This window comes from Dipodomys merriami, unplaced genomic scaffold (assembly GCF_024711535.1).
Source record: "Dipodomys merriami isolate MVZ:Mamm:240054 unplaced genomic scaffold, mDipMer1.0.p SCAF_4, whole genome shotgun sequence".
In the NCBI taxonomy this organism is placed as follows: domain Eukaryota; kingdom Metazoa; phylum Chordata; class Mammalia; order Rodentia; family Heteromyidae; genus Dipodomys; species Dipodomys merriami.
Window position 1 is genome coordinate 29,210,145 of NW_027205603.1, and position 19,196 is coordinate 29,229,340.

The 19,196-nt window shown below is 38.0% G+C and overlaps 1 protein-coding gene across 12 annotated transcripts in view; it reads left to right on the top strand.

Annotated features, from left to right (window-relative positions):
• Positions 1–19,196, top strand: part of Rp1 (RP1 axonemal microtubule associated) — a 338,377-nt gene that overhangs the window by 44,152 nt on the left and 275,029 nt on the right. For all 12 annotated transcript variants that reach the window (XM_069990725.1, XM_069990729.1, XM_069990733.1 and 9 more), the window contains exons 4-5: positions 78–701; positions 2,418–2,589. In XM_069990725.1, the coding sequence (XP_069846826.1) occupies positions 78–701; positions 2,418–2,589 (796 nt within the window). The remainder of the gene's footprint in view (positions 1–77; positions 702–2,417; positions 2,590–19,196) is intronic.

Below are 19,196 nucleotides of genomic sequence, written 5' to 3' on the forward strand. Positions count from 1 at the left end.
CATGCATTAGGATTATCATATATTCTCTATGGTGCATCTGCAGAATGTTATTCTGAACAATTTGCTTTCCTCTATAGGTCTCAACCAACATGAGTGAGACTCCTTCTACTAGTTTTTCCACCATTCATAGAACTTCTGAAGGTCAAGTTCCCTCCCGCCGTCATTTAAGCATCACTCATCCTGTGGTGGCCAAGCGGATCAGCTTCTATAAGAGCGGAGACCCCCAGTTCGGAGGAGTCAGGGTGGTGATCAACCCTCGTTCCTTCAAGACCTTCGACGCTTTGCTGGATAATTTGTCCAGGAAGGTGCCCTTGCCTTTCGGGGTGAGGAACATCAGCACCCCCCGAGGCCGGCATAATATCACTAGGCTGGAGGAACTGGAGGATGGTGAGTCCTACTTGTGCTCGCATGGCCGCAAGGTGCAGCCGGTGGACCTGGACAGGGCCCGCAGGCGCCCGAGGCCCTGGCTCAGCAGCCTCGCCATAAGTGCGCATGCGTCCCGCCACCCCACTGTTGCTGCCGCTCCCAGCATGCCCTGCGCCCCGAGGCGGCTCCTGGTGTTCCGGAATGGTGACCCCAAGACCAGGCGCACAGTCCTACTGACCAGGAGGGTCACTCAGAGCTTTGAGGCCTTTCTACAGCACCTGACCGTGGTCATGCAGCGCCCAGTGACCAAACTGTATGCCACGGATGGAAGGAAGGTGAGCCAGGTGGATGGTGGGGGAGAGGTGGGGAAGTCCCGCTGGCACCGGGTGGGCTTGGGGCCAGGTGGGAGTCAGGACCTGGAAAAGGCCGCCCTGGCCTCCCCCGCCCTGGCCTCCCCCGCCCTGGCCTCCCCCGCCCTGGCCTCCCCCGCCCTGGCCTCCTCCACCCTGGCCTCCTCCAACTGTTCCCCTGCTCCCTGTGTCCTAGCCCCCCCCCCTTCGCTTCAGTTCTCTCTGTTCTAGTTCTATTACACTTGCAAGTTCCAGTTCTTGCCTTGTGTTCCAGTCCTCTCTGTTAGCGACCTCCCTGGCTCCCAGGTCTCTCTGAGTTCCAGTTCTCCCTGTGACAGTTTTCCCTGTTCTACTTCTCTTTGTTCCAGTCCTCTCTGAATTTCAGTTCTTTCTCTGTTCTTCTTATAAGTTTCTAAGTTCCTCCTGTTCTCTGTTCTAGTTCTTTCTGTTCCAGCTTGCTCTCTGTTTCATATATGGTTTCCGTTTCTCTCAGTTATAGTTCTGTTTCAGTTCCCTCTGCCCTAGTTCTCTCTCTGTTCTAGTTCTGCATTCCAGCTCTCTCTTGTGCTTCTCTCTCTCGTGTTCTAGTTCCTTCCTTATGTTCCACTTCCCTGTTAGTGTTCTTCCAGTTCTCTGTTAGTTTTTTCTCTTTTCTTTCTGTTCTACTTCAGTTCTCTTTGTTCTTGTTCTCTCTTCTGTCCACATCTTCTATGCTCAGATTTTCTCTCTGAGTTCCAATTCTTTGTTCAAGTTCTCTTAGAGTTCTGTTTCTGTTCTAGATCTCTTTGTTCCTTTCCAGTCTCCCACCTTCTTTTTTTAAAGTTCCATTTCTCTGTTAAAGTTCTCTCTGCATTAGTGGGCAAGTTTTCTCTCCCTCCTCTCATCACTCCTTCCTTGCCTTCTCTCTAGTTTCCCTGTACCCCTTGTTGAGCTTATAGAGTGATTTTGTTTTGCCCTTAGAATCTGGGTTTTGGTCATGAGAGTTTCCTCTTCTATTATGTCTTCCTTTGGCACAGAATCAAGTTCTGACAATCTAGTTAGACAAAACATTTTCCTGGAATGCCTCCTAGCAGATCTCTAGTTCATAATATGTTCTCAAGAGACCACATTTCCTATCCAGACTGTTTTCAATAAGCCCTTTCCTAGGTGGCTCTGAGTACAGCCATGTACTTGATTGCATCAGACTTTGGGCAGAAATGTATGACTTTCCCCCCTGGCTGGTACTATGGCCTGAACTCAGAGTCTCATGCTTTCTCTTTACGCTCTTGGTCATGGCTGATGCTCTGCCATTTTAGCTTTGTCTTCTGTCCAGTTTTTTATGTTGGGTTAATAGGAGATGAAGACTCTCAGACTCTTTGAGCTGAAGTCTCTGATCTCACCCTTCTGACTATCCAAGATTACAGGCTTGAGCTACCAGCGACCAGCTTAGGGCATATTTGACTTTTTTCAGTTAGGACCAAAGACCAACTTGTTTCTCTTCAGCTTCAGCTAGTATGTAGGTTCCCAATGGCTTATGTTTCTGCTTTTTTGTGGTTGTTATTTTCACTTATTTTTGTAGATATCATTGAGGCCTAAGAAAATGAGTGGTTATCTTTTTATAAGCCTTGAAGATGGTGAATTGATTCACTCAGTTATAAAATTACTACATGAAAAGAAGAAAACTTGCTCACATAAGGACCATGACTCATTGGTTTCTTCTAGGTTCCTAGTCTCCAGGCAGTGATTCTGAGTTCTGGAGCTGTGGTGGCAGCAGGAAAAGAGCCATTTAAACCAGGAAATTATGACGTCCAAAAGTACTTGCTTCCTGCTAGATTACCAGGGATCTCTCACCGTGTGCACCGGAAGGGAAATGCTAGGTCAGAAAACAGAAAGAGTAAGTAACTTATAAATATGTAGGCCTTTAGTCTAGAGATTTTTTTCTTGTTTTCAACAGTGCTTTAATGACCAATTTTATTTAACACAGAACACATGAGAGGCTTAAAAAATCCTAAAATGAAATTGGGTATTTATAGTTAGAAAGAGATTGTAGTCAGAAAGAGATTATTGTAATTTTTAAAGACTTTTCCAAGTCAACTAATGATATATATATATTTAAATTGAGGAGTTATGCTTTTATATTTTAATTTTTATGGTACTAGGGTTTGAACCCACTCTACTGCTGAGCCACATTTCAAACTCTTTTTTTTTTTTTTTGCAATGGTTATTTGCTGGTTTGTTTTTTTTTTGTGATAGAGTTTTGTTATTTGTCTGGACCTGTGAACTTTTTTGCCCTGTTGCCTAGAACTTTGATCCTCCCAAGCTCATCCCAGCTAAAGCTGGGATGGCAGATGTGTTCCAGCATACCCAGATATTGCTTGAAAGAGGGTCTTAGGAATCTTTTTTCTGGTTTAGTCTTTAATTGAATCCTCCTCCTCTTAGCTACCTGAGTAGCTAGATTTACAGGTGCAAGTTACTGTACACAGTTTTTTTTTTTATTGTGAAAATACCATACAGAAGAGTTACAATTACATGGGCAAGCCATACACAGTTTTTTTTAATAAAGTAGCCTAATTATTGTTTTGGAGAGGAATTTTATGTAACCTGTTTAAGTGACATAGCTGATAGTTGCCTTTTGTTTTCTGAATAGTATCATGAAGCATTCATAGCTGAGCTTGGTGGAGTATTGGAGATGCTGTGTTATTTTCAAATTTATATGCTTTGTCCTCTGAAATTATTCCTGTAAAAATAATCTGTTCAGCCAGGCACCTGTGGCTCACATCTGTAATCCTAGCTACTCAGGAGGCTGAGATCTGAGGATTGTGATTTAAAGCCAGCTTGGCTAGGAAAGTCTGTGAGACTCTTATCTCTAATTAACCACCAAAAAAGTCAGAAGTGAAGCTGTGGCTCATGTGGTAGAGTGAAAATTCAGGGACAGTGCTCATGCTCTGAGATCAGTCCTCAGGACTGGTGCGCGCGCACACACACACACACACACACACACACACACACACACACACACACACACACACACACACACACACACACACACACACACACACACACACACACACACACACACACACACACACACACACACTCTCAGTCCATAGGACCTCTTTTTATTAACAGAAATGTTCATTTAACCAGTTCATGCTGATTAACAGTAATATAGGTTAATTCCCTGTGTTTGCTGCTTTGTGAGGCATTATCTTCGGATATCAAAGCAGGAGGGCTTTCTTAAGTCAGTGCTAATCTCATTATTCATTGTGTTTAGTATTTACAGAGAAACTTTAGCTCTATCCTAAAATACTGATATACATTATACTCCAATTTTAAATTTTCATTGTCTTTATAAATGGAATAATATGCGTTTTAAGAAGTAATATTCTTTTTGCTTATATGGGTAAAACACACTGCTGTCATTTAATTATTTCACCAGTGTACTCAATATATCATCATTGTGCACTTATTTTATAGGCATTAGGCTGCCAGTTGTATGTTACACATTGATAGAACTGTTGGCCCTTTCACTAAAATAATTTCATTTTTTTTTTGCCTTCCATCTCCCTTCTTTTCTTGAGACGAAATGCAGTTTAATAGCCCAGGATAATCTGGGACTAGACCAGAGTAGCCTGGAACTTGTAGTCCCCCTGCCTTAACTTTCCCAGAGCTGAGAGTACAGGTGTGTGCCATCAAGCCTACCCTTCTTTTGTGTCTGATGGTGGCTTCTGATTAGGATTTTTGATCGTTTAAAAAAATCTGTGGGCTTTAAGTTTTGCTTAATAAATTAAGAGTGAAACATTTTCACTTACAATTTTGGTAAAAGTATACCAAAAAATAATGAAAATATTTTTGGATTTAAACTGAAACATTAAATGTGATTAGCTGATGGTGAACTAAGAATTTGACTGAATTTGAGAAGCAAAAGTACCAGAATTAATGGTAAGAGCACATTAAAAGTGATATTAAAGCTGGTCACCAGTGGCTCACGCCTGTAATCCTAGTTACTCAGGAGGCTGAGATCTGAGGATCGTGGTTCAAAGCCAGCCTGGGCAGAAAAGTCCATGAGACTCTTATATCCACTTAAACACCAGAAAATTGGAAGTTGTGCAGTGGCACAAGTTGACAGAGTGCTTGCCTTGAGCTGAAGAGCTCAGGGACAGTGTGCAGGCCCAGAGTTTAAGCCCCATGACTGACCCCCCCCCCCAAAAAAAAGGGCTGTGGGTATTGAAGGTGGGTGTGTGTGGTGGCACATAACTATAACTGAGACACTTGAAGATTAAGGCTAGTCTGGGCTATTGTAGTAAGAACTATCTCAAAGCAACAACAGTAAAAATCCAGACTTATGTCTAATGGTGTTCTCTTTTGTGTCATATTTAATATATGACACAACTACCATGTTTATGTAGTGAATATTAAATTAATGATTAAAGTATGTTATTGAAGTTGCTAAAATTCTATTAATTTCCTCATTGACATAGAATTGTAGGTTTCTCTTTACCAGTGGTTTAAAGACAGGATATACCAGGTGTTATAGTAAGTTTTCTCAAATATTTATTGAATGCATAGAGTTTGGATACATAACTATACTATGAAATACAGAAAACATATATTTTTGTACTAATGTTTCCTTTCTCTTCTTTTTTTTTGCTGCCTCTTACATTGGATATTTATAACTTTTCTGCTTTCCATATTGAACTTTGATGTGGGCATTTTTTATTCTTAAAAATCTTGAAAGTGAGCACACATATGCCTTCAATCCCAAGTTCCCAGGTTTATTCTGTTTCTTCTGACAAAACACATTACTACTCAGACTACTCTTTTGCTAATGAAAATTGCTTGGCTTTAGAAAAACATGATTCTCAGAACTTAACAATCTATCCTTCTGAAGATGATATTGAGAAATCAATTGTTTTTAATCAAGATGGTACTGTGACCATTGAGATGAAAGTTCGATTCAAGATAAAAGAGGAGGAAACCGTAAAGTGGACAACCACTGTTAATAGAGCTGATCTTTCTAATAATGCTGAACAGAGTGACAGTTTTTCAGGAGGAACAGATAATCAGTCATCTAGTTTAAAACTTGGAACATGTTCCTTTACTGGAGATGTTTCAGGCAGCAAGCAAGAGGGTAGTTTGACAGAGGAAATAAACATGCAAGGGACAGATAGAAAGGCTGAGACTTACAGTTCTGCTAGTTGGGAAAATACTGCTGTGGACACAGATAACATCCAGCAGAGTGAGAATCAAGTAAAGAATCATTTTTATAGGCCCCCTACACCTGGACCAAGGAGAGTAAGACAAAAGAAATCTGTGATAGGGAGTGTGACCTTAGTATCTGAAACAGAAGTTCAGGAGAAACAATTTTCTTATAGTGAAGAAAGAGAAGGTGGAGAAAACAAATCTGAGTATCACATGTTCACACATTCTTGCAGTAAAATGTCATCAGTATCTAACAAACCGGTACTTCTTCAGATTAGTAACAATGAGCAGATGGAGTCACCTTTAGAAAGAAAAAAGGAAAGTAGACTCCTTAAGTCAAGTGCAATAAGTTCTGGTGTTATAGAAATTACAAGTCAGAAGACGTTAAAGATGTCACATAATAATGGTTTACCACCAACCATATCAGAAAGCTCAACTATAGAGGAGTGTGTGGTTAATAGTGTAATATCAGACAGCAAAACTGATAGCAAAAACTTGAGAACTTATGATAATTCCACCAATAGATTAGATCCTGCTTCAGCAGATGCAGCTCATTCTTCAAGGAGCAGCTCTGAAACTGACAGAAGTATTTCTGAGGTTCGTGCTTCACTGGGATCCTCTACTGACACGACAAAACTTGGTAGACTAGTGAATGAATTTGCTCGGTGTGGCTTAACCAATCCTCCAGAAATTGAAAAGCAGATTTTGCCATCTGTTGCCAGCAAAAGGAAGAAGAAGAAATATCACCAGCAAGTGATAAATTCCAGATATCAGGATGGAGCTATTGCAGCCAAAGGACTCTCCAATGTTAGTGCAAGAATAAACAGACGTAGAATTACACAGGAAGCCATCTTGCAAGATTCAGGCAGTCCCCTTAAAGGGGGCATGCTTTGTGAGGAAGATACCCATACAGATGATAAGGCAATTGAATCAAATATTTTTTGTTCCCAAAGTAATCTCAGTCCCACAGTTTCCAAGAATATCCACAGAAATAAATTAAATACGATTCAGAATTTTAAGACCCAAGGACTTTTAGCCAAAAGAAAATTCAAAACATTACAGAAAGTAAGCTTGGGAGGACCTAAAAAGAGAGAAGTTGGTCAAGGAGATGAAATATTTCTTCCTAATGAGTCTAAATATTTCAAAAGTACCATGGAAAATAGAAGTTTATTTCATGTGTTTAGCCTAGAGCAAAAACTAAAAGGTTTTCATGGACTAAAGTCTCAAGAAGAAATGGCATCTAGAAACTTGAGAGGAATGGCAAAAAAGAGTTCCATTCCAAAAGTTAATGATTCACGTATAACTTTGAAGAGCCAGAAAAAACAAAAAGGGGATAAATTGAAATCAGGTGCTATTGTAAGTAAACAACATGTCACAACCAGAGAAAATTCTTTAGCTTCCTTGAAAAAAGCTGATTTTCCTGAGGATATAGCGCATCATTCAGTTCAAAATTATATACAGAGATGGTTGCAGAACATAAACCCATATTCAACATTAGAAACTAGGAAATCAGCTTCACTATCCAAAAAAGAAAGGAATGTGGTAACTTATAATAGTAATGGTTTTCCAGGAAATAATTCTCATACAAGTTCTGAAGAAAGAAATAATTTTGTTATGGAAAGAAATAAGCATGTAACTAAAAATGCCACTTTGGTAAGAGATAATGTATGTGAAGAGGTATGTAAATCTCTTATTGCCAAAGAGGATGGTGAAGAACTTAACAAAGATCTCTGTGAAAGCCAGGATTTATCTCTGGAGGATGCTTATTTAATTTCCCTGCATGAATTTTGTACTTTGACAAAATCAGCTATTAATGATCATGACACTAAAACTCAGATATCTACTGAAAAGCCTGAACCAGAGGTAAGCCTTGTGTACCAGGAAATAAAAGGGAAAAGTGTAGAGGCTGCCATTCAAGTAGATTATATGGAAGACAACATGACAAAAGACCTTTTACCATTCCTTTTGCTTCGCCAACTACAAGCTTCAGTGCCTAGTATTCATAAGATTCAGAATGGAGTTCTTCAAATGCCAGGTCCACTTTCAGGTGTCTCTTTACCTTCAGCAATATATAATGTATCCACCAATCTCCTTCTTGCTTGGCTCTTGGTGCTGAACCTAAAGGAGAGTATGAATAGTTTCCATCAAGGTGATGCACCTGAGTTTACTAACAGATCTGAAATACTTGCATTGTTGGAGTTTCTAAAGCATGTTGCTATTACAGAGGAAGCTGATGACTTGAAGGCTGCTGTTGCTTGTTTAGTAGAATCTACCACAAACTGCAGTGAATCCATAGAGAAAAGGCAAGGTATGATACCTGCAGGTCCTTCTTCAAATTGTACCACTGACAACATTCAGGAAGCTCCTAAGTGCAGTGAAAGTGAAAGAATACAAAGAAAGTCTTTGGATGGAGGCCACTCTTCCAGTGAGGCCTGTTGCGCTGAGTTCTGTGTTTCAGAGATGACTAGCAAGTTATGTGATTCTCCAGGTAAGATATGTACTGAGAATATTATATGTAACCACAGTCATACTTTTTTCACTAGTGATGGTTGTACAATGGATCAGACTTCCATGAATAAGGCTTATTTTCTAGCTACCAATGGTATATCTTCCCATAAGGATTATGCTCAAGAGGATCATATCAATAAGGCAGCTTGCCCAGTTTATGATAACCATAGTCCCATCCAAGTCTCCAATACCATCAGCTTTTTAAATTCCAAAGAAAACGAACATACAGATAATTTGGAATTAACCAAAGAGTACAAAAGAGTTAATGAAGTCCAGAAAGACCTAAATATTTTAGCAGATTCTGGATATAATAATGACTTAAACATATCGTTGTCACATCAAAGTGACAGTAATTTAAGTCCTTGTGCCCTTCTCCTAAATAAATCTGATCCAGAAGTTGATAAGTGTAATTCTATAGATGAATTTAAAAATCATTCATTAAAGAAATTTCAGGATAAAAGTACATCCTTTGATAGGGAAGAATCTAGAACTTCTGAAGAACCAGGTTCCGTAACTAACAGCATATCAAGTGAAAGAAATAACATTTCAGAATTGGAGTCCTTTGAGGAATTAGAAAACCAGGACACTGATATATTTAATACAGTAAATGTAAGAGAGAATTCTACTGAAGAATCATTTGAAAAAGAGTTAAAAGCCAATAAAATTTTGGAATTGATAGACAAATCTAATAAGAATCTTATAACAGGAGAAAAAAGACAAGGTGTGATTTCTGAGACAGCCAGTGGGAGGCAAGTGACACCACCATCTTTAGATTTTTGTTATGATTCCAAGCAAAGTACTGAAAAGGACATCAGTGCAAAAGAAACTAAGTCGAGAGTTAAAACAATGGTGAAAAGCATGGAAAACAGTAGTTATTGCAAGTCTTCTGTTGATTTAAAAAAATGTTCCAAATGTTCAGTGACTTCTGACTGGACAGATGATAGACCACACAGTGAGAGTGAGCAGCCGTGTAACACATCTAGTGATGACCACAACAATAGTGATGATATTGCTCAAGAGAAAGAATACAACAAAGGATTTGTTAAAAGGACAATAGAAAAGCTGTATGGGAAAGCAGACATTATTAAGCCATCCCTTTTTCCTGGGTCTATACATAGATCTCAAGTTTATCCTTATAATTCTGTGGAATTTCACTCTGCTAGGAAAGCAAGATTTTATGATGTGGAAGGTCAGTCTTGTGTCTCTTCTGCACAGGTATCTGGTAGTTCACCTATGTTACAGGAACCCTTGAATGAAAGACAAGGTAAATGTGATGTTAATGATGTGCAGGGCAGTTATCATGCTCATGACATTGTGGAAAATGATGCAAAACAAAATGATCCTAACTGGATCCTTAGTGACAAAGAGGAAGGAGAACTTATTGACAAAGGTAAGTGGCTCCTTAGAGAAAATCATTTGCTCAGGGTGTCATCTGAACATCCTGGTATGTACGGCAATGCAGACACCACATCAGTGGATACCCTGCTTGATAATAGCAGTACTGATGTGCCATATTCACATTTTGGAAATCTGGCCCCAGGCCCAAGAATGGCTGAATTGTCCTCTTCAGAAGTGGAGGAAATGACTCAACCTCCGGAACTGAAATGCAATTATTTTAACTTACCTCATGGTAGTGACTCTGAGCCTTTTTGGGATGATTTTTCAGATGTTCAGAATAAAACTTGTGCTAAAGAGAGTGTACCAAATCATCACACAGAGGAAAAGAGTAATCATGGGTCAGAAAGAGTGTGCACATCTGTCACTCATTCCTTTACAACTGTTAGTAACAAAGTCCACCCTGTCTCTGATAATACCATAAAAAACCAACCATTACCTAGCAGTAATATGTCTCATGCTGCACTTCAAGAAGGCGATTCTTTGGATAGACTCTATGCTATTTGTGGTCAACACTGCCCGATCCTGACTGTTACTATCAAGTCAGAAAATGAAGACCGAGGATTTGCTTATCGAAAAGATTCTGATATTGAAAATTCCTTGGGTTTCCATTTATGGATGAAAATACATCCATGTTTACTACTGTCAAACAAAAACATACTCAAGGTTAAGAAGAGTACAGCAAATATGAGAAAAGACTTCACCAGTGATGCTATTGGTAATTCATTTGATCTGACTTATTTCAATAAGGTGTATAAAAGAAGGAAGCCAGAAAGCATCAACCTCATGGACATAGAAGAAGAAAGTAATTTAAAGAAATTTCAATCATACTTAAAGAAAAGTTTGTTCTTGCATACATCATTAGTTGTGGGTGGTGTGAACTCAAACACACAAAGTCATACCAATTGGACAAATAATACCTTTAAAATGGTTGATGGGAATAACAACTTATTAAAAAACAGATTGCAGCACTCAAAAACAAATCTCAACCAAGCAGCAAGAGAAAATATTAACTGTTACTGTTGTTTCATTATACTTGGTCAAGCTTACTTATTAGGTATTTTCCAAGTTGTGATAGCCTTAAATATTAGCAATGGAAATATATTAAGGATATATTATATGTTTGAGGGTGAAAATATTTTCATCTGGGAAGAGGATAACCAATAAAATTTAACTCATTTTGAAAGCAGAAATGAAGGATAATTTATAATTTCAGTATTAATTCGACTTTTTTGTTAATACATTTTTCAATGTATTCTTTCAAGAGTAAGGATTTCTTAACTCTTTCAAAATGACCTCACTATAGAAAATCTAGCTTTGATAAACTGATTTCACTTTTGTCATTCCACTGTTGGTTTTCCCAAGAATTACAGTTTTTAATGTGGTGTCTTCTAAACTTATATAATTTCTTGTATCTGTATTTTTTACTCCATGACATCAAACTATGCATAGTACTAGAATTTCTTTTTTCTTTTTTTGTACTGTCAGCTTTGTCTTAACATTTGTATAAACTCTACTGGTGAATAAATTGAATAGATATAGCCTTACAGTACTTCATTTATTAATTTTAACTCCTGATTTGATAAAAGTTATTACTGAAAGGCTTTCACCACAGTCTCCTAGTTTTTTTGTGCCAAATATGTTAGGCTATTTCCCTCAGAGCATCTATCCAATGGAATTCTCAATACTTTCATGGGTCAGGAGTCATAAGCTGCCTTTCTTAGAAATCACATCCTTTAACCTTATGAACAGCTCCTTACACTCTTGTTCTTACTCCATCTCTGTAGCATCCCTGACAGGTAGGACCTGTTTTACAGTCTTGTCCATTTTTTTAAAAGTGTATTCTAGTTGTTCAAAAGGTTTTTATCATAGTGTTTCACATATGCACATAAATTATTGCTGAAAATATTTTATGTGCATGTGTAAGGTGGAACAATGAAGCTTGCTGAAACTGGTTTGGAAATTGGGGAGGGAAGTGAGGGAGAGTGATGGGGGTAAGCCTAATCATGCTTTATACATATATATGTATGTATATATATATATGTATATATGATGGACATATCACAATAATACAACTAATCCATGCTAATAAAATTGTGGGAAAAAGGAGTTACAATTTTATAAAATTATTTGTAAAAGGTCAAGAAATCTGAAGAAGTAAGAAAAAAAGGAAAAATCAAAGCATTCTCTGTGAGGGGAAATTAAAGAAGTTTGGAGGATTGAAGAATGTTATCCTTGAAATTCTCTTCAAGTTGAGAGTCTTTGTATATTTGTCTGCTTTAATAAAACAAATATAAATAAAAACATGTAATTGCTTAGATACATAAATTTGACTATGAGTCAAGTTATTTTTAATAATTGTATATTGTTGTTGTATTAACCAGGAAACCTTTTTAAGACTCCTTTCCATTCCGTAAATATATGATAGTTGAAGAATAAATATTTTTTAAAGAACAGGTTTTATAAAACATGGAAATATATTGCCTGCTGTCCAGAACTGACACAAAGTAGAATGATTGATGTTCTTGGAAGAACACATGGAGGTGGTAAGATAACATATATTTAGTACTGAAGAGCTAAAAGTAATTACATAAAGCATAGTTGTTTGGTTTTAATTCATAATGTCATAAATCCATAAATTTATGAATGCTACTTTATCAAATGAATACCACCTTTACATCAAATAGTCTTTATCTACATTGAGGGAGTTCCTTTTTTAATCAAAATATAGAAGTTATAGAAATTGTAATGAAATAAAACAGTCACTAACTTTAGAAAAATATTAGGAGACAACACTAATTTTGTATCTATTGTATACAAGGAATTATGGTGAAATTTCAGGCTTATTTTTGTAATTTTTTCTTGTTAAGACAATGTCTAGCTTTTTTATTATTATTTTCATTATTTTTTGATAGTACTTAGGTTGGAACTCAGCCTGCATTTTGTTGATTGCAAGTGTTCAACTACTTGAGCCACATCCCAGCCCATTTTGAATTTAGTTTGTTTTTCAGATAGCGTGTTGTACTTCTGTTTGAGGAAGGCCTGGGACCTTGATCTTCTTACCTCTGCCTTCTTCTTCTTCTTCTTTTTTTTTCAATATATAAATGAACTTGGGAACAGAGAGATAAATTTCTTTCATTACTGATGGCATATAGTGGTATCATATCAGTATTCCAACCTGTATTTTTTTTTTATTGTGAAAGTACCATACATTACATGAGCAAGGTAATGAGTACATTTCTTATCAAGCATTGTTGCCTCCTCTTTTGTTTACCCTTCCCATCCCTTCCAATCCCTTCCCATCTCTTCCAATCCCTTCCCATCTCATTCCCCCATGTCCCCCCACCCCCGCCAAAGTTGTAAAGTTCGTTTTTCAACATAACATCTTGTACATCTCACTGTTGCAAATGGGTCCACCTGTATCCCTAAATAATTTCTTTTCCCTTCCCCTCCACAAAGTATACCAACATCAAATACAGTGAAAATGGGTTATATCACGGGGGAGGGACATACAAAGCAACAAAGAAATATCTTATAAATATGTTAGAAACAATAGCAAGAAAGAAAAAAACATTTGAGTCCTTATCTTGGGGTTCATTTCACCTAACATCAACTTATCTGACCATTTTTGCTTGTCTCAGACATATACTAGTTATTGTAAATGAGGGAAATCATGGAACCTATGTTTCTTTGGGCCTGGCTTACTTCACTTAATTGAACTTTTTCCAAGCCTTTCCATTTCCTAACAAATGGGGCAATGTCATTCTTTCTGATGGAGGCATAGAATTCCATTGTGTATATATCTACCACATTTTCTTGATGCATTCATCTACTGAGGGGCATCTGGGTTGGTTCCATATCTTAGCTATGGTAAATAATGCTGCAATAAACATAGTTGCGCTGGTAGCTTTAATATGGTCTTGCTTGTGATCATTTGGGTAAATGACCAAAAGTGGATTGTTGGGTCATAGGGGAGCTCTATGTGGAGTCTTTTGTGGAACCTCCATACTGCTTTCCAAGGTGATTGAACAAGTTTACACTCCCTTCTGTCCACACCCCCTTCAACATCTGTTGTTATTAGAGTTCTTGATTCTAGCCATTCTAACTGGGGTGAGGTGGTATCTCAATGTTGTTTTGAATTGCATTTCTTTTATGGCTAGGGAGGTTGAGCATTTCTTCATGTGTCTATTGACCATCCTTCTTTCTTCCTCAGCGAAGTTTCTCCTTAAGTCTTTAGCCCACTTATTTTTGGGGCAGATGTTTCTTTGAGGATTTGTAGTTGGGGGATTTGATTTTTGAGTTCCAGGTATATTTTAGATCCAACCTGTTTTTTTTAATGCCCTCCCCCCCTTTTTTTTAACTGCATATTTCTTTTTTTTTCACATGAAGAAAGAAGAGATAAAAGGTTGAAAATATTTGTCCTTGTTCTTTAGGCAGAGAGGTAGAGAAATTCTTTTTCTTGGGGCTGGGAAGGTGGCTCAGTGGTAGAGCACTTGCTTTGCATGCCTGAGGCCCTGGGTTTGATTCCTTAGCACCACATAAGCAAAAAAGAAAAAAGCTGGAAGTGGCGCTGTGGCTCAAGTGGTAGAGTGCTAGCCTTGAGCTGAAGAGCTGAGGGACAGCACCCAGGCCCCATGACTGGAAAAAAAAATTCTTTTTCTTTAAACATTAAAAAAACTTTATTTTAGAGGTGATGTACAGATGGGTTACAATTACGTAAGTCAGGTAATGAATACATTTCCTTTTGACAGTGTCACCCACTCCCTCATTCTCTCCCAGTTTTCCCCTCCCAACTTTCCTTTCCCCAAAATTGTATAGTTCATTTCCAACATAGTGTCTAAGTGGATTTCACTGCTGAATTGATTCACCCTTTGTCCTACCATTTCTTTTTTCTTTTTTAGCATTACAGATTTTTTTATTGTGAAAATATGTACAGAGGGGTTACAATTACATGGGCAAGATAATGAGTACATTTCTTATCAAGCATTGTAGCCTCCTCCTTTGTTTCCCCTTCCCATCCCTTCCCATCCTCTCCCCACCCCCCACCCAGTCCTCCTTCCCCACCCAACAAAGTTGTTAAGTTCGTTTCGACATAACGACTGTACATCTCATTTTTGCAATGAGTCCACCTGTATGTCCTACCATTTCTGTGCTTCTCCTTTCCTCTCCAAATCAGACAACCTTACATATAAGACAAAAGGCACAGAAATAAAAAAGTGACAAAAACGAGTACACTCAAGGAAAAAGGAAAGAACTACAAATAGTACAATAAAAAAACCTTGCCCCATTTCTTGGAGTTTAATAAGCATCATTTTATATGATCATATGTGCATAGGTCTTGAGCCCTTGTGATCCTCTCCTAATAATATCCTACTTTGTTCTCACTGTGTGAATGTTAAGAGTGCTGTTTAATTAATTCTGTCCAGGTGTAATTATTTGTCTTTTACTATCCATTGCATTTACTTGTAGCTTTATAGGTGTATTTTAATGACTACAAATGAGGGACACCATGTTGCCTAGTTTCTTTGGGTCTGGCTTATTTTGCTTAGTATACTTTTTTCCCCCCAAGTGTTTCTATTTACTTAGAAATGGCACAATGTCATTCTTTCGGATGAAAGCATAGAATTCTGTTGTGTATACCACATTTTTTTGATCCATTCATCCACTGAGGGGCATCTGGGTGGATTCCATATCTTGGCTATGATAAATAATGCAATGAGTAGCCTAGTTTGTACCCAGGAGTGGGATTTCTGGGTCATAGGGAAGCTCTATGTTTAGTCTTTTGAGAGAACTCCATACTGCTTTCCAGAGTGGTTGAACCAGTTTACATTTCCACTAACAGTGTAGTAGTGTTCCTTTTTGGCCACATCCCTGCTACATCTATTATTGTCAGTTTTGATAATGGAATTCTGACTGGGCTGAGGTGGAATCTCAGTGTTCATTTGACCTGCATTTCTTTATGGCCAGAGATGTTGAACATCTCTTCATGTGTCTATTGGCCATTTTTATTTTTTCTTCATAGTAGTCTTTCTTTAAATCTTTAGCCCGTTTATCAATTAGGTTGTTGTTTCTTCTTCCTTTCTTCCTTCCTTCCTTCCTTCCTTCCTTCCTTCCTTCCTTCCTTCCTTCCTTCTTTCCTTCCTTCCTTCCTTCCTTTCTTTTTTTCTTTCTTTCCTTCCTTCCTTCTTTCTTTCTGGTTGGTCATGGGCTTGAACTCTGGGCCTGGGTGCTGACCCTCAGCTCTTCAGCTGAAGGCTAGCACTCTACCACTTGAGCCACAGTGCCACTTCTAGTTTTTCTGCTTGTTTGGTGCTGAGGAATCAAACCTAGAGCCATATGCATGCAAGGCAAGCACTCTACCACTGAGCTACCTTCCCAGTCCCAGGATTTGTTTTTGAGGGGTTTAATTTTTTGAGGTCTAGGTGTATTTTTTATATGAGGCCCTTGTCTGATGAATAGCTAGTAAGAATCTCCCAGCCCGTGGGCTTTCTATTTATCTTGCTAGCCGTGTCCTTGGCCATGAAGAAACTCTTGAGTTTGATGCAATCCCATTTATTTAGTCTTTCTTTGATTTCTTGTGATTCTGGATCTTAGGAAGTTTCGACCTGTGTCAAGGAGTCCTAATGTATCTCCTATTGCTTCCTGTAATATTTGCAGGGTATTTGCTCTTACCTTGAGGTCTTTGATCCATTTGTAGTTGATTCTGGTGCAGAGAGATATATAAGGATTTAACTTCAGTTTTCTACATGTGTATAGCCAATTCTGCCAGCACCATTTGTTTAAGAGGCTGTCTTTCTTCCATCTCATTATCAAATTTTAGGAAGCTATAGGTCTGTGCATTCATTTCTGGGTCTTCTATTGCATTGGTCCTCAGGCCTATTCTTGTGCCAGCACCAAGGTGTTTTTTATTTTTATTATTACTATGGCTTTGTAATAGAGTTTGAAGCTTGGTATTGATATTATTTCAGCACTGTTCTTCCTGATAAGGATGGTTTTTGCTTTTCTGGGTCTTCTGTTAATTCCATATGAATTTTTGAATTACTTCTATATTACTGAAGATTGGTTTTTGGATTTTGATGGGTATTGCATTGAATTTGTAGATAGCTTTGGGCAGTATTATCATTTTCACCATGTTAATCCTTCCAATTCAGGAGCATGGGAGGTTTTTCCACTTCCTTAAAGCTGCTTTAATTTCCTTTTTATTTGGGTTTTTTGAAGTTTTCGTCACAGGAAGTCCTTCACATCTTTGGTTAATTTAATTCCTAGGTTTCTTTTTATTGAGGCTTTTACAAGTAGAATTGAGTTCCTGATTTCAGTCTCACTCTTCTCATTGTTGGCATACAGAAAAGCTACTGAATTTTTTTGGACATTAATTTCTTTTTTTTTTTTAATTGTGAAAATACTGTAGAGAGGGGTTACCTTTACATGGGCAAGATAATGAGTACATTTCTTATCAAGCATTGTAGCCTCCTCCTTTGTTTCCCCTTCCCAACCTCCCCTCGCCCCCCCCCCCAAAGCTACTGATTTTTAAATTGTATACCCAGCTACTTTTCCAAAGTTTCAGATCAGCACAAGTAACTTAGAAGAATCTGTGGGATTAAAGAATCCTTAATCCCACAGATTCTGTGGGACCATGTCATTTGCAAAGAGGGAGAGATTCACTTCTTTCTCTCTTTGGATTCCCTTTACGTTTGTCTCTTGCCTTATTGCTCTAGGTAGGAGTTCCAGTACTATATTGAAGAGTAGTGGAGAGAGCAGACATCCTTGTCTTGTTCCTAATTTTAGAGGAATGGTGTTTAACTTTTCACCATCATGTATAATGCTGGCTATAGGATTATTTTTCTTTTAAATTTAGAATGAGTGTGCCTTTTAGATATACTGAAGGAGGTTGGAGAAATCACAACCACCAAAGATTTAAGAAATATCAGGCTGTCAGCATATGGTTTTTACAATAATACTACATCAAAGAATGTCCTGGGCGGCTCCAATAATATTGTGAAAATTAAACTGAAATTATAATCATGAATTAGTAATTCAGGACTTGCATTTCTTACCTGAGTTCAGGCTCTTGGATCTTAAGGCGGTGTGGTGAAATTTTATGTATGCCCACCAGATGGCAGCTGTGCAACACATTTTCAGAAGCTCAATCACCTTGAAATGGAGACTTGCCCTCTGGCAGTCTCAGGGTTGGCTGAATCTGCTTGGAAGAGGGGTGATGGCCCAACAGTATAGAGATAACTTTCAAGTGTTAAACTCAGAAGTTTAGGAGTTTTCAGAATAAAATAAACTATTTGTAGCCAAAAGTTGCAGTTCAGAAGTTGAACTGTTAAAAGATCAAAATTGATCTCAAGGAAAAGCCTGCTTTAAGGAGGGTAGGGGCCCTTACAATTCTTAACAATAATTGAGTTAATGAGTCATTGTCTTGGTGTGTAAGAGTGACTTTTATGTGACACTTTCATCTCTTTTCAGTGACAAAAAACACTATTTTCAAGGTGTTTAAACTTAAGCACTGAAGCCATATTTCATGTTTGTAGTGTGGGTCTCTTCATCTGGAGAATGGGACCATTACAACAACATTCCTCATGAGGAATTACCTTTTAGGTTATAAGAGTACTAAAGAACTTGTTCTGTGCATAGACCCCTGGCACACAATGCTAAATGTATTTTAACTATTTAAAAAGTCCATCAATGTTAATGCCTTTATTATACTTCTCAAAAGTTGGTCTTCTTCCAGTCAGGAAGCACATGTACTCAGTTGGGTCCTGAGATAGTTAAAATAAATGTAATGTACATTCAGTATGACGTTTTTTTTTTTAAAGATAAAAATGACTAACATTTAGGCCTTGTTTGATGCCAAGTATTCTGGGTTCTTTACATGTACACTGCCAGCTAATTCTCAGAGTACCACCTCAGATCAACAATAGTGTTTGCAGTGTGACTGGGGGGGGGGGTCTAAGACTCACAGAGAGAGTCTAATAAAGAAGGGTTTTCACTTTAATGTTTGTATTTCGCTTCATAAATAGTCTTGAATTTTGTGGTTTGATCCTCTGTATACAGATCAGCCCTGAAAACACACTTTTTCTTTCTTTCTTTTTTTTTTTTTTGCCAGTCCTAGGGATTAAACTCAGGGCCTGAGCACTGTCCCTGAGCTTCTTTTGCTCAAGGCAAGCACTCTACCATTTGAGCCATAACACCACTTCTGGCCTTTTCTGGTTATGTGGTACTGAGTGTTTCATGCATGTTAAGCAAGCACTCTACCTCTAAGTCACATTCCCAGCCCTGAAAACACACTTTTTACTCACTTTTATTGAGGCTGAGAGTTTTTGTCACTCTGCAGGGCTGAATAGTAAGTCAAAGTTATTTTAATCCGAAGTAGAATACTTTCCTCATACTAGC